Here is a 15520-nt window from a genome sequence, read left to right on the forward strand (position 1 = left end):
TTTTTAATTAACATCAAAGGACTGAGCAGATAGCATGCAGCTGAAACAATTTGTAGCAGGGGAAACATAATTTATAAACAATGAGTGTGTCTGGGTCCCTCAGAAGTTGACCATGAGCAAGGATTTGAATGAAAAAAGTTCATTTAGGGAGTGATTATAGTTTAAAACTAATAGGATGGGGAAGTGGGACAGAAAAGCAAAAGAACAAATAAAGGCTGTGTCATCAAGCAAGTTACTGTGGGCAACTGGATCTTAATCCTCCTGGAGAACTCTGAGAAAGAAGAGTAGAACATGTACCTCAGACGTATATCGCACCTAAGGTGTGAGGGATCTGGGGTATTCAGACACCAACTGTCACCAATCATCCAAGTCCTGGTTGCTGCAGGGGACATTAATTCCCTGGGCCACAGGCCTTCTGGGCATGTGAGCAGAACTGGCATATCGGCCAAAGAAAGTCTGGATGCAAAAGATTCTTATAGTCGCTAGTGGAAGTCAAACTGCCCTGAAACGATAAGGGTCACAAGCATATGTGGAAGGCATTGACCTAACTGCTATATTGTAAGACAATAATATTTAAGATAAATGACATTGCTCAAAGGTATAGTCTTAAACTTACTAGAATGTACAAAATGATGAAGAGATTTAAAAAATGGTTGAATAATGAGTGTCATGGAGAGTAAATAAATGTAACACGGTACATTATTTTTAAATGGTACTACTTGACTGACTGAATTTCCTAGAATTTCAGCTAGATTATTGCATGTATACTAATTTAATAGAACAGAAATATTATCTAAAATCCATGGAGGCATTTTTCATGTACCTCCAAATTCCAAACATTAGGGAAAACTTATATGGAAGTGATGAATAGATGATTTATAGGCAATAAACCTTAAACCCTACTATGATATGAAAATAGAGATAGTTGGAAGCTAGTGGAGAGGAATACTTTGAAGATATTTTTACTCTTCCTTCCATGAGAAAATAAGGTGCTTCCCCTCACCTCAAGTGACAAGAGCTTCAAAAGTACTTTTGTGTCTAATCTGGAATTTGATTAATGTTAGAACAAGTACCTTCTTCACAAATAAAAAATCTAAAGGTCAATTATGGACTGGTATAGTCTCCCTGGTTGAAGAGAAGAGACAGCATTCCACACTCCCAGAATTTAACGAAATAGAAACAAGCATGACTCCACTTGGCCATATGTGAATCCTATGGAAGAGAATTAGCCAAGTCTCTGTAAAAGGGACTCAGGCCAATAGAACCACTTGGTAGGCTTAAAAGCGACCTCCCAACAGAGGAAAAACTATTAAGGGGGAGTCATATGTGACCAGCTAATGAAGATAGGGCCTTTAAAGATGTGATTAGGTTAAACTTTGTCATTATGGTGGGCCCTCATCTAATTTGAGGGGCGTCCTTATAAGAAAAGGAAATTTGCACACCCAAAGAGATATGTGGGGTACAAGTACACAGAGGAAAGGCCCCGTGAGGACACAGAGAAAAGCTTGCCATATGCAAACTAAGTAGAGAGGACTCAGGAGAAACCAAACCTACTGACACCTAGATCTTGGACTTACGTCTTTTACTTTGTCTTTTCTCTCTTTTCTTTCCTTCTACCCAGCCCCAATTTGCCAATCTCACCTTAATTCGGTGATTAATTTTTCCTGTCCAAAATATTTCTGGTGGTGGTTCACACCAGCCACTTTTAGTACCAAATCTTGTAATGACATTTTGGAGCTCCTGCCCCTATTATCAAACCCCAAACTTTCTATAATTGGTTTAAATATTATGCTATTGTCCTCTAACCTTCTGGGCTAAGAGTCTTCTACACATTCATATCCATTAGGAAGAAGGTTGGCAGGATCTTTATTCAGATTCTTTTCACTGGGGGTTAGTGAAATGTATCAGGAAAAAGAAACCCCATTCAAAGCAATGAGACTTATTCAAGTTCTTCACGTACATGAAGCAATTTTAATTTTTATTACCTCGCCAACACTGCATGCATTCTTGAGAAAGAGATAGAGATAGAGATAGAGAGAGAGAGAGAGAGGGAGAGAGAGAGAGAAAGAGAGAATTCTGAAAGGATAAAATTGACATGTTGACAGGACTTATTCCTTGAGGGGGAATTATGTGTGATTTTGTTTTTTAATACTCTTACATTATTCCTTTCATAATCAAAAAAGGAAACATTTACTTTTATTTTCTGAGGTTGAATTCACCTGTATTCTCTACTCCCTCCAGAACAAAGTGATAAATTTGAAATCACTCTCAAACTTATTCTGCTACTCATTGTAGCAGACAGCTACAAAACTGAGGAGGGCATGGAAAATAATTAGGGGACAGGTGAGACTGACCTAAGATAATATAGTACTTAGTAAAGGGGTGAGAAGAAATCCGATTCAATAATATTGGTAGAGAATTCTACGTAGTCAAGCTTACATGTCACAGACAACAGACACACATACACATGCAGACAACTGTACATACTTGCACACTCTTTCATACCTGTACACACTATGCACAAAATCATCCACAAAAAAATGGAGGAAGGAGAAAAGAGAAAGAAGAAAGGAATGCTTTAGAAAGGGTCATCATGCAGTACAGTTAAATTCATTGCCAAGGAGGGCCTGAAAGTTACAGAAACACTATAGGATTCAATCACTTTTAACTGGAAAAAAGGCAGTTTGAGGTAATGCATCTATGGGTATATCTCATAAGACATCCTTACGTCTGAAAAGAATGCTGACTTTTTAACCAGTCACTGTTGATTTAGTCAGAAACGTGGAAACAGAACCTCAGCAAGCCCACAGGTGACTGTATGACAACTTGGGTTTCCCAGCTCATTAATAGGTGAAGGATGCTAGATATGTTCAGGGAGATTAATCCATTTTTTCCCTTGGTCCAACATTTCAACGGTGAGTTTACTTTGCTAGGAAAATATTTCCCTCAGGAAAGAACTATAAAAAGAGACCATAAGAAAACAAAAGAGTACAAGACAGAACATGACTCTGTTGTCCCAGAGGTAAGGAAATCTTTTAAGGAAGACACGAAGTTTTACATATTGTGAGGTTCTAGACACAATGCTTGCACGGAATAGGCATTTAATGAATATGTGTGGAGAAGAAAAGTCAACTGGAGCATATAAAGCGAGGGAAAGAAAGGACAAGGATAGTAGTAGAGCTATTGTTGTCAGTCATAATCTTCCAAGTGCTTAAGAAAAATGTCAGAAATCACTGCCTCTGAAGGCAGACTATCTTCCAACCAGCCTCCTGAGAGCACCCTTCACGTCCTTGTTCCTCAGGCTATAAATTATGGGGTTCAACATGGAAGTCATAACTGAATAGAACACAGAGATGACCTGATCCTTTTCATTCATTGTCTTGGAATTGGGTCTCATGTAGGCAAATATTCCAGAGCCATAGTAGAGAACCACAACAGTGAGATGAGAGCCACAGGTAGAAAAGACCTTGAGCCTCCCCTCCTCTGACTGCATCTGAATCACTGTTGAGATAATATGCCAGTAGGAGACAAGGATGAGGGAGAGAGGTGCTAAGAGGATAATCACACCCATTGAAAAGAGAGCCATCTCAGCATTGTAGGTGTCTGCTGAAGCCAGCTTCAGGAGTGCAGGAGGTTCACAAAAATAATGATTAATTATATTCTGTCCCTGGTAGGGGAGACACAGTGTAAATGCACTGTCCACTGAACATACAAATGCCCCACTGATCCAAGACACTATGGCCAACTGGACACAAACCCTCTGGGTCATGACAGTGGAATAATGCAGGGGCTTGCAGACAGCCACATAGCGGTCATAGGACATCACTGCCAGAAGTGCACACTCTGTACACCCTGCTAAAAGGAAGACAATTATCTGCAGTGAGCATCCAGCAAAGGAAATGGTTTTCCTTTTTACGAGGAAGTGGACCAACATCTGAGGAACAATGCTTGTAGAGAAACAGAGGTCAGCAAAGGACAAGTTTTTGAGGAAAAAGTACATGGGAGTGTGAAGTCGAGAGTCACTTTGAATGAGGATTATTATAAGCAGGTTTCCAAACATAGAGAGAAGGTAAATGGTAAGGAAAACACAGAACAGCAGGATCTGGACCTTTGGATCCCGTGAAAGTCCCAGCAAGATAAATTCAGCCACAGAAGTTTGGTTTCCTTCTCCCATTAATGTTTATTCCTGTTTACCTGTCATCAGAAAGAAAACACATGCATTCTGAATGTTCAGTTTTCACAATCTTTATAAACAAGCACAATGATAACAAGTGCACCTTGTTGGACTATTTGTTTTCAGATGCTTCCTGGTAGGTGCCAGTTGGCATTAGGATGCATATTGCTGTTACATAGTTTTTAAGCACATCTTTCTTTGCTTGATCCATTTGGTAGGCTGACTATCCTACTTGACATGGTTTCTCAACTAATCCTGATATCAACATACTTACATATTGCTAAATTACCGTGAAGTTTTATCGGGGAATTGTCTTTGGATCAATTTAATTTTTTTCTTCTTAATAAATATTTTGTATTTACCTGGATTAGCCGTCTGAGAATGAGGTGAATTTGTTTAGTCAATAAAACCACTTTTGCTTTTATAATTCAAAATCAAAACACAGAGGTCAATAATAAATTTGTTCATAATAGAGTAGGAGTTTCAAATATGGTTTCAAAGCCAACAGATAAACTGCAGCTGTTAGTTCTGGCTTTTTTTCCGTAGCATCTTTATTTTTTATTTTTTTAATGTTTATTTATTTTGAGACAGAGAGAGAATGTGTGAGCAGTGGGGATGGTGGGTGGAGCAGAGAGAGAGGAAAGAGAAGAATCCCCAGCAGACTCTGGCTGTCAGCATACAGGCTGATGTGGGGCTCAATCTCACCAACTGTGAGATCATGACTTGAGCCAAAGTCAAGAGTCAGATGCTTAACCACCTGAATCACCCAGGCACCCCTTCCATAGCATTTTTAAAAGAGGCTTCTAAAGTAGCAATCCAAACAAGGTAAAGGAAGAAAAGAAAAATATACACCCATGGATCATAATCCTGGCCCTTGTATCAATATTTCACATGATTAAAAGGAAAAGTATCATGAAAAAATGTGACATTCAGAAATGTAACATAATAAGACTTCAGTGGCCAAGGTCCTATTCAAGAAAAAAAAAAAAGCCAGTAATAAGCAGGAGCTTAAACTTCTGAACTAGATATTAGTGAATTTTACTACTCCATAATGCCCAGTTTCAGCTCACCTCTGACCTTAGCGTCAGCTGTAGCGGACAATTCTGACTTGCTTGGCACTGCTGACATTCTACATCAAGAGCTCCCTACCTTGTCTTTTAGCATTCTGCCCAAGATGTTGAAGTATGGGCAAGTTAATGCCCCAAAGGCAATCTTTAACCAGAGCGCAAAGGAAAATTGATGAATAAAGACACCAGGTATTTCTGGGAAGCACTCTGTATGATTCTTACAGGTTGAGCTCTATGGAGTTAAGTCCCCATTGTCTGTGCCATGTTTATTATTATTACTATTACTATTATTATTATTATAGTCCCTAAAGGACTTTTTCAGAATTTGGTTTAGATGAATTCAGAATGAAATTTGAATAGCACAGATATACTGTACATCTATTTATATACTGCAGCCCTCTAGAGGACACAAACCATTGCGATGTCTAACATTTCTCTCTTCTTCTAAGAACTTTGGGATTTATATTGCTCCCATACAGAATGCATGGTCTAGAGTATCAACTTCAATAATCCAAACTTCATTTGTGTTTAGTTGTTTCCTGTCTCACTCTTACTGTTTCCTTATACCACTTCCTAGAATCACTTTTCCAATAAGCTATCTGCACCAAAGTTCTTTTCTTAGCCTCTTCTTTTAGGAACCTAAACTAAGAGAAATATAGGACCTGAGATGGAGACCTGATGAACACAATATTATTACAAGTCTGCCTTCTTCAACCAAGGAGTTCCAGCTGTGTCTGATGATAATGACTAACACTTACTGAATGCTTACTATGAGTCTGGCATAGTTCTACGTACTTTATATGTGTTAGTTTATTTAATCTTCATGATAATCCTATGGGGAAGTATATTTTCAATCTCTATTTTACAGATAAGGAAATTGAAGTGTAGAAATGCAAAGTACCTTACTAGTCCACAGATATCATTTACCAGAATTGGAATCCAAAGCCCTAGAGTCTTGTTCTAGCATCTGAGATTTTAAATCTTCAGTCTTATTTCAGTCACAATTCCAACTGCAGCAGCTAGTACTAAAAAATCCAATCATGTAGATGGACTCCCCGCAGAGAAATCCAAGCAATATTCAAGAGACAAAGGAAATTATCCTCAATCCCAAACATGTTCATAAATGGCTTGGCTCCTAAAGTTGGCTGAGGTTAAGATTTTCACATGTTGTCAATTAGAAAGTAAATTAGAAAGAACTAAGGTTCGTAGTAAGGTTCCAGCCAACTTTCTTTAAGTTTAGGAAGGAGATATGTAATAAAAGAGAGGATTCAAATTCCAAGTAGAACAACCAATCAGATTTAAGGGGCAAATGGCATCTCTGTTAGCAGGGTGAACATGGTGCTAAGGTCAATTTCATTCTGATGCTACTGCTGACTATACGGCTGTCATAAATTTATCATAGGATTTTGTACACTTGGTAGCAGAGCTTACTACTCCTCCTCCTCTAATCATAATAATAACAACACAGACTAAAAACTTACATTTCATGGCACTTAATATGTTCCAGGCACCCTTATAAGCATTTAATATTTATTAATTTATTTAATTTTCAGAAGAGTTTCAAAGAAGTAGACTCCTAATATACTCATTTTATAAATAAATACAGGTTCTGAGGGTCAGTGAATATATTTAAAAAAAAACTTTCAGGGCTACAGAGATAGTAAATTTTTGAATCAGGATTCAGTCCCAGGTAATCTGATTCTAGAGCCCAGCCCTGATATTGTTCTACTGAATAGGAGTGTGGATTCTATTTTTAGAAATATACTCTGGAACCATGCTCTGTCTGAGTCCACAGAAAAAGCCATAAATGGAACACACCACAGAATTAGGATCTGGGAAAATGTAAGGCAGAGGCTGATGGTATACACAGAAAATAAACAAATACGCTATCTTTCTGTAGTGTGGAATCACGTGGACAGGAAACTAAGCAGTGTCAGTGCAAATATCCGCAATTTTTTTTAATGTTTTTATTTATTTTTGAGACAGAGAGAGATAGAGCATGAGCAGGGGAGGGGCAGAGAGAGAGGGAGACACAGAATCTGAAGCAGGCTTCAGGCTCTGAGCTGTCAGCACAGAGCCTGATGCGGGGCTCGAACTCACAGACTGTGAGTTCATGACCTGAGCTGAAGTCAGATGCCCAACTGACTGAGCCACCCAGGTGCCCCAACTTCTTGTTTTTTTAATGTTTATTTTATTTCTGAGACAGAGAGAGACAGAACATGAGTGGGGGAGGGGCAGAGAGAGAGGGAGACACAGAATCAGAAGCAGGCTCCAGGCTCTGAGCTGTCAGCACTGAGCCCCACGCGGGGCTCAAACTCAGAAACCCTGAGATCATGACCTGAGCCGAAATCGGTAGCTCAACCGACTGAGCCACCCAGGCGCTCCTATCAGCAACTTCTTAATATTCCTCAAAGTTAGTTTCCTGCTCTTCCTTCTTTATTTACATATTGTTCTTTATGGATCTCATTTACGTCCGTTGGCTCAATTAACACCTATATCTAGACTGCCTCAAAAGTCATCTGACAACTGACCACTATTCTTTTTTTTTTTTTTAATTTTTTTTTTCCCAACGTTTATTTATTTTTAGGAGAGAGAGAGACAGAGCATGAACGGGGGAGGGGCAGAGAGAGAGGGAGACACAGAATCTGAAGCAGGCTTCAGGCTCTGAGCCATCAGCCCAGGGCCTGACGCGGGGCTCGAACTCCCGGACCGCGAGATCGTGACCTGGCTGAAGTCAGACGCTTAACCGACTGCGCCACCCAGGCGCCCCAACTGACCACTATTCTTAGCTTGAATCCTACATTTTCAATTTTTTTCCTGGATTTTTTTTTCAAGTTTTTATTTAAATTCTAGCTAGTTAATATACATAGTAAAATTGGTTTCAGGTATAGAATTTAGGAAATCATTACTTACATACAACACCCAGGGCTCATCACAACAAGTACCCTCCTTAATACCCATCTCCCATTTAGCCCATTCCCCACCCACCTCCCTCTACCAACTTTGTTTGTTCTCTATAGTTAAGAGTCTCACGGTTTGCTTCCCCTTCTTTCTTTTTTTCCCTTCCTCTATATTCATCTGTTTTGTTTCTTAAATTACACATGAGTGAAAACATAAGGTATTTGTCTTTCTCTGACAGACTTATTTCATTTAGCATAATACACTCTAGCTCTGTCCACATTGTTGCAATATTTACAGTAAAATATTTTGCCTCTGCCTCAAAATCAACATATTTGGAATTTAAATTTTACTCCATAAATCATTTTTAACTTTAGGGACTCCATTCTTGGAAATTCCACTGTCACTTTTCCTAACCATCATGACCTTAAAATATAAAATCAGCTTTGACTTCTTTTATCCTCCTTGTTTCTGCAAGTTGATCAATCATCAAGTACATTCTTTCAAACATCTTTCAAATCTCTAACTTTTCATTGCCATTGTCATTCTTGCTAGTCTAGTATGTCATTCAGTTCTGCTTGTATTATTTCAATATCCTTCTAACTTGTTGCCACACCCTAGAAATCAAACATCTTGTATTCCACTAACTGATAAATCTTCCAAAGAAAATGGTTTCCTACCTCCAATGAAATAAACTCCAAATTCTCTAGATGAGCATTTAAATCCTATCTCATGCTTATCCCAATTTCCTTCCTTTTTCTGCCTTAAAAGTGTCTTTGTTTCAGTGAAATCAAATCATTAATAAACTATTCATATTAGGTTCTAAGAGCTTGGTAAAGAAAAAAAATGAAATAGAGATAACAAGAACAGGTCATACAAGTATATCTGTTAATAGAGAATGGTTTAAAAATTATAAGAGAATATCATGTACTCATTTAGAAAAAAAGTGTTGAATTTCTAGGAACAAAAAACCAATTTTTAAAAAGTTCTGAGTTTCCAATTTTGAGAAAAAAAGGAAAGATATAAAGAGACTGACAACCATAGGAAATACTATACTGGTTTTAAAATATTTATAATTGATAAGACTCTGGCAAATATAGTTTTACAGATGTATTCTATATAAACATCAAGGAATGGATAATTCTTAATATTTAAATTATACCAGGGGATAAAAAATAGGATGTTGAAAGTTTCAAGAAACAAAAACCCATCTCAACCTTTTTGAAAATAAATCTATTGCTCTTATAACTGATGAGAGCTGGATACAGAATAGGATTTATCCAAAGGTTTAACATGACAGGAAGTCTGAGTTTTCATTTCTTTTTTTTTTTTATTTTAAATTCTATCATTCTAGGTGTCACCTTTCTCTTAAGAAAATCTCCCTTTATGATCTTAACATAATTACGAAAAGCTCCCACTGTTACCCCTTGTTCAAATATAAAAGGAGAGATAGAACATATTTGACCAAGATTTCTGCCAAAAGTTCTGAGAGTCAGCCTGATTGGAACATATCATTTTAGCAGTGGATGTGAGAGAGAAATTAACTCAGTCTAGGTCAAGTGCTGGAAAAACTAGTATGGAGTTATGTGTATAACTACCATGGCTGTAACCCCAACCACACCTCTCTTTAATATTTCCTTCTTCTTATCCTTTATATATGCTTTAAGGAAAATAAACTATCTCATAAAGTAGTTATCCTTAAAGGAGTGCAGGGATGAAGAAAAGACAAGGAGTAAGTTTCAGGGATGCTAGTAATTTTCTGTTTCTTAAAATGGGTGCTGATCACATGGCTATGCTCATGATGTGAAAATTCATTGAACTATACACACCTGTAATTTCTGTGTTTCTCTGCAGATATGTTATGCTTTAATATAAAAGCTTACTTTAAAATAGAACATTTGGGGGGGCGCCTGGGTGGCGCAGTCGGTTAAGCGTCCGACTTCAGCCAGGTCACGATCTCGCGGTCCGTGAGTTCGAGCCCCGCGTCGGGCTCTGGGCTGATGGCTCGGAGCCTGGAGCCTGTTTCCGATTCTGTATCTCCCTCCCTCTCTGCCCCTCCCCCGTTCATGCTCTGTCTCTCTCTGTCCCAAAAATAAATAAAAAACGTTGAAAAAAAAATTAAAAATAAAATAGAACATTTGGCAGGTATAATTAGCTGTCTCAGAAAAGAGCACTCTTGTAAGATAATTGATCCACAATAAATTGTCTAAATGAATAAACTATGGTTTATTTACGGTTTCATATTATAGCGTATTATTTCTTAAAATTTTCTGGATTCAAAATCTCAAAATTATAGAAAGAGGAAGAGGAAGAAGAAGGAGGAGGAGGAGGAGGAGGAGGAGAAACAGAAGCAGAAGAAGAAGTAGCAGCAGCAGCTGGAGGAGGAGGAGGAGAGGGAGGGGGAGGGGAGGAGAAGGAAAAGGAGAAGCAGGAGGTGGAGGATGGAAAGGGAGTGGAGAGGGGAGGGGAGGGGGAGGATGGAAAGGGAGTGGAGAGGGAGGGGAGGAGAAAAAAGAAAAGAAGGTCATCATGAAAATTATAAAATGTTACCAACACAACTCAACACAGTGGATTTTTTTTAACATTTCCCATAACTAAGTAGCCTCAGAAAGTAGACTCAGAAAAGAATTCACAGATACATGAGGCAAAGTGGTTATGTTAACAGCTAATCTAACAAGGGTTTTCCTAACTTTACAATAAGAGTGAGTTCTTTGTTTCCTCCACCCCACATACTTGACTTAGTTAATTCTATATTTTACTGCTACTTTCAACACCTCACTTCTGATATCAAATTGTTATTATTAAAATGTGTGGTTTGTAAGTAAAAGGAAACGCAAATGTTTATCCCCAAAAAGTGTTTATACAGAGTGCTTATAAAAACAATGAGAATTTATAGATTTTAATTACCGAAAATCCATAGCAGTGTTGGCCATGGGTGAGGTTCTATCCAGACATTCAACATATTTCTTTATAGCTTTTCACATAGTTCTCACCATTGTCACCCTTATCCTAACAGTTATTAGGGATCCATGATTTCTTGCCCACATCTAAAAATAAAAATAAAGTTTCTTTGCAATAGGCATTCCCACCAAAGGTACTGGGATAAAGTCTGATGTGGCATAGAATCATATTCCCTACAAAAATATGGATCCACAAAACATCAGCAAATTTTGAGCAAAGGAAAAATGTTATTGAAAACACAATTATCAAATAACTAATTCAGCTGTATATTTGTCTATTTTATTTTATTGACAAATTCTAATGCAAAAATCTGATAAAGAGAACACACAGAGTGATAGAAATTTACCCTCCAATTATAGATGCAAAAATTGCAAATAAAATAATAGCAAATGATAAATGGAAGTATATTAATGAGGAATATATTATACCTTTGTAGAGTTTTACCAAGCAATAGAAGTATTTTTGAACATTAAGGGATAAGAAGCATATGATAACATCAACTGAGAAATATAAAAATACAAATACAGATTTCCAATTCTAGTAATTGTTTGATACCTGTTATAGGTATCAAATTGCTTTCCACCAAAAGCAATTATAAATCCATAAGACCTCAAGAGACAAAGATCTTGGAGAAAGAAGATGAACAATATCGTGGGTCTGATAGGCAGAATTATTTTTTCTCCTGTCTGTGGATTGTAAAGAAGCAGCCGAGAATCTGATAAACTCAATATAAAGTGGGGTCTGAGAAGCTGAAAAGTTGAGAAAATTTTTTCAACAGTTTTAAAATAGTGGGGGTGAGGGAGATAAAAATAGGGGCTTAAGACTTACCACATGTGATACTAATAAATACTCCCAGTCTTTACTTGGGCTACTTGAAGAGCTATAACTTTAGAATGGGGAGTGAAATGGAAATATATAAATCATCTCGTTTAGTCAATTCAATCTCTAACTTGCATAAGACAATCTTCTCTTTCCCTAAATCCCTGATGAAAGCAAAATAAGTTGTCTTTTAGAGAAGGTAACATATTCAGAACCTCAAATTAGCTTTACAATATTCCCTGCACAATGTCACAGACTCAACAAAATAAAATTATAAGGCATACCATAATATAAGAACCAGAACTACTTCTTAAAATAAAGGAAGAAGATAGAGGGAGAGGAGAAAGTAAGGAAGCGAGGAAGAGAGTGAGGGACAAGGAGAGAAAGAGAGAGACCACACAATAAATAAAATGAGCCAAGATGGGAAATCCAAATAGTTGTGTTATCAGATATAATCTTCCAAATACTGTCAGTTAAAAAATATTTATATTAGGGCACCTGGGTGGCTCAATCGGTTAAGCGTCTGACTTTGGCTCAGGTCATGATCTCATAGTTCGTGGGTTCAGGCTCCCATTGGACTCTCTGCTATCAGCGCAGAGCTGGCTTTGGAGCCTCTGTCTCCCTCTCTCTCTGCCCTTCCCCCTTTTGCACTCTCCCTCTCAGAATAAATAAATAAACATATAAAAAAATATATTTATATTAGATGACAGACTAGATAATTTAATCAGAGGATTAAAACATTAGGACAAAATAAAGAATTTTTAGATATAAAAAATAAAATTATTAAAATAACACAAAAGATGGTGTAACAGCATATTAGACATAGACAAAGATAGGTTCAGTGAACAAGAAGACAGATAAGAAGAAAATATCAGGGAGTGCCTGGGTGGCTAAGTGTCCAACTTTGGCTCAAGTCATGATCTCACAGTTTGTGGGTTTAAGCCCTGTATGGGGCTGTGTGCTGACAGCTCAGAGCCTGGAGCCTAGCCTGCTTCAGATTCTGTGTCCCTTACTCTCTGCCTCTTCCCCACTCACACCCTCTCTCTCTCTCTCCCTCTCTCTCTCTCTCTCAAAAATAAATAAACATTAAAAAAATTTGTTTAGGCTTGGAGAGGGAAGATGGTGGCGTAGGAGGACGCTGGGCTCACCGCGCGTCCTGCTGATCACTTAGATTCCACCTACACCTGCCTAAATAACCCAGAGAACCGCCAGAGGATTAGCAGAACGGAGTCGCCGGAGCCAAGCGCAGAGGAGAGGCCCACAGAAAAGGGTAGGAAGGGCGGCGAGGCAGTGCCCGCTCCACGGACTGGCGGGAGGGAGCCGGGGCGGAGGGGTGGCTCGCCGGCCAAGCAGAGCCCCCGAGTCTGGCTTGCAAAAAGCGGAGGGGCCTGACGGACTGTGTTCCGACAGCAAGCGCGACTTAGCGTCTGGGAGGTCATAAGTTAACAGCTCTGCTCAGAAAGCGGGAAGGCTGGAGGACAAAGGGAAGGAGAGCTGCTGAGCCCCCTGACGACAGAGCTCAGTTTGGTGGGGAACAAAGGCGCTCGCCAGCGCCATCTCCCCTGCCCATTACCCAGCCAAAATCCCAAAGAGAACCAGTTCCTGCCAGGGAACTTGCTCGCTCCACGCAAACACCCAACTCTGTGCTTCTGCGGAGCCAAACCTCAGGCAGTGGATCTGACTCCCTCCGCCTGCCACAGGGCCCCTCCTGAAGTGGATCACCTAAGGAGAAGCAAGCTAAGCCTGCCCCTCCTGCCCCTGTGCACCTTGCCTACCCACCCCAGCTAAGACGCCAGATCCCCAGCATCACAAGCCTGGCAGTGTGCAAGTAGCCCAGACAGGCCACCCCACCCCACAGTGAATCCCGCCCCTAGGAGAGGGGAAGAGAAGGCACACACCAGTCTGACTGTGGACACAGTGGTGGGCTGGGGGCAGACATCAGGTCTGACTGTGGCTCCGCCCACCAACTCCAGTTATACACCACAGCACAGGGGAAGTGCCCTGCAGGTCCTCACCACGCCAGGGACTATCCAAAATGACCAAGCGGAAGAATTCCCCTCAGAAGAATCTCCAGGAAATAACAACAGCTAATGAGCTGATCAAAAAGGATTTAAATAATATAACAGAAAGTGAATTTAGAATAATAGTCATAAATTTATCGCTGGGCTTGAAAACAGTATAGCTGACAGCAGAGAATCTCTTGCTACAGAGATCAAGGGACTAAGGAACAGTCACGAGGAGCTGAAAAACGCTTTAAACGAAATGCATAACAAAATGGAAACCACCACGGCTCGGATTGAAGAGGCAGAGGAGAGAATAGGTGAACTAGAAGATAAAGTTATGGAAAAAGAGGAAGCTGAGAAAAAGAGAGATAAAAAACTCCAGGAGTATGAGGGGAAAATTAGAGAACTAAGTGATACACTAAAAAGAAATAATATACGCATAATTGGTATCCGAGAGGAGGAAGAGAGAGGGAAAGGTGCTGAAGGGGTACTTGAAGAAATAATAGCTGAGAACTTCCCTGAACTGGGGAAGGAAAAAGGCATTGAAATCCAAGAGGCACAGAGAACTCCCTTCAGACGTAACTTGAATCGATCTTCTGCATGACATATAATAGTGAAACTGGCAAAATACAAGGATAAAGAGAAAGTTCTGAAAGCAGCAAGGGATAAACGTGCCCTCACATATAAAGGGAGACCTATAAGACTCATGACTGATCTCTCTTTTGAAACTTGGCAGGCCAGAAAGAATTGGCACGAGATTTTCAGTGTGCTAGACAGAAAAAATATGCAGCCAAGAATCCTTTATCCAGCAAGTCTGTCATTTAGAATAGAAGGAGAGATAAAGGTCTTCCCAAACACACAAAAACTGAAGGAATTTGTCACCACTAAACCAGCCCTACAAGAGATCCTAAGGGGGACCCTGTGAGACAGAGTACCAGAGACATCACTACAAGCATAAAACATACAGACATCACAATGACTCTAAACCCGTATCTTTCTATAATAACACTGAATGTAAATGGATTAAATGCGCCAACCAAAAGACATAGGGTATCAGAATGGATAAAAAAACAAGACCCATCTATGTGCTGTCTACAAGAGACTCATTTTAGACCTGAGGACACCTTTAGATTGAGAGTGAGGGGATGGAGAACTATTTATCATGCTACTGGAAGCCAAAAGAAAGCTGGAGTAGCCATACTTCTATCAGACGATCTAGACTTTAAATTAAAGGCTGTAACAAGAGATGAAGAAGGACATTATATAATAGTGACAGGGTCTATCCATCAGGAAGAGCTAACAATTATCAATGTCTATGCGCCGAATACCGGAGCGCCCATATATATAAAACAATTACTCATAAACATAAGCAACCTTATTGAGAAGAATGTGGTAATTGCAAGGGACTTTAACACCCCACTTACAGAAATGGATAGATCATCTAGACACACGGTCAATAAAGAAACAAGGGCCCTGAATGAGACATTGGATCAGATGGACTTGACAGATATATTTAGAACTCTGCATCCCAAAGCAACAGAATATACTTTCTTCTCAAGTGCACATGGAACATTCTCCAAGATAGATCATATACTGGG

General features: G+C 39.3%; 1 protein-coding gene across 1 annotated transcript; it reads right to left on the minus strand.

Moving 5' to 3' along the window:
- Positions 1–3030: 3030 nt before the first annotated feature.
- On the minus strand, positions 3031–4597 carry LOC147576687 (olfactory receptor 2D3-like). Its single transcript, XM_086679409.1, has one exon. It carries the CDS (start codon positions 4172–4174, stop codon positions 3251–3253), a length of 924 nt encoding a protein of 307 aa, XP_086535535.1. The 5' UTR covers positions 4175–4597; the 3' UTR covers positions 3031–3250.
- Positions 4598–15520: the final 10923 nt, after the last annotated feature.

This window comes from Puma concolor, chromosome D1, assembly GCF_028749965.1.
Source record: "Puma concolor isolate L17-30 chromosome D1, mPumCon1.1.hap2, whole genome shotgun sequence".
Classification (NCBI taxonomy): Eukaryota; Metazoa; Chordata; class Mammalia; order Carnivora; family Felidae; genus Puma; species Puma concolor.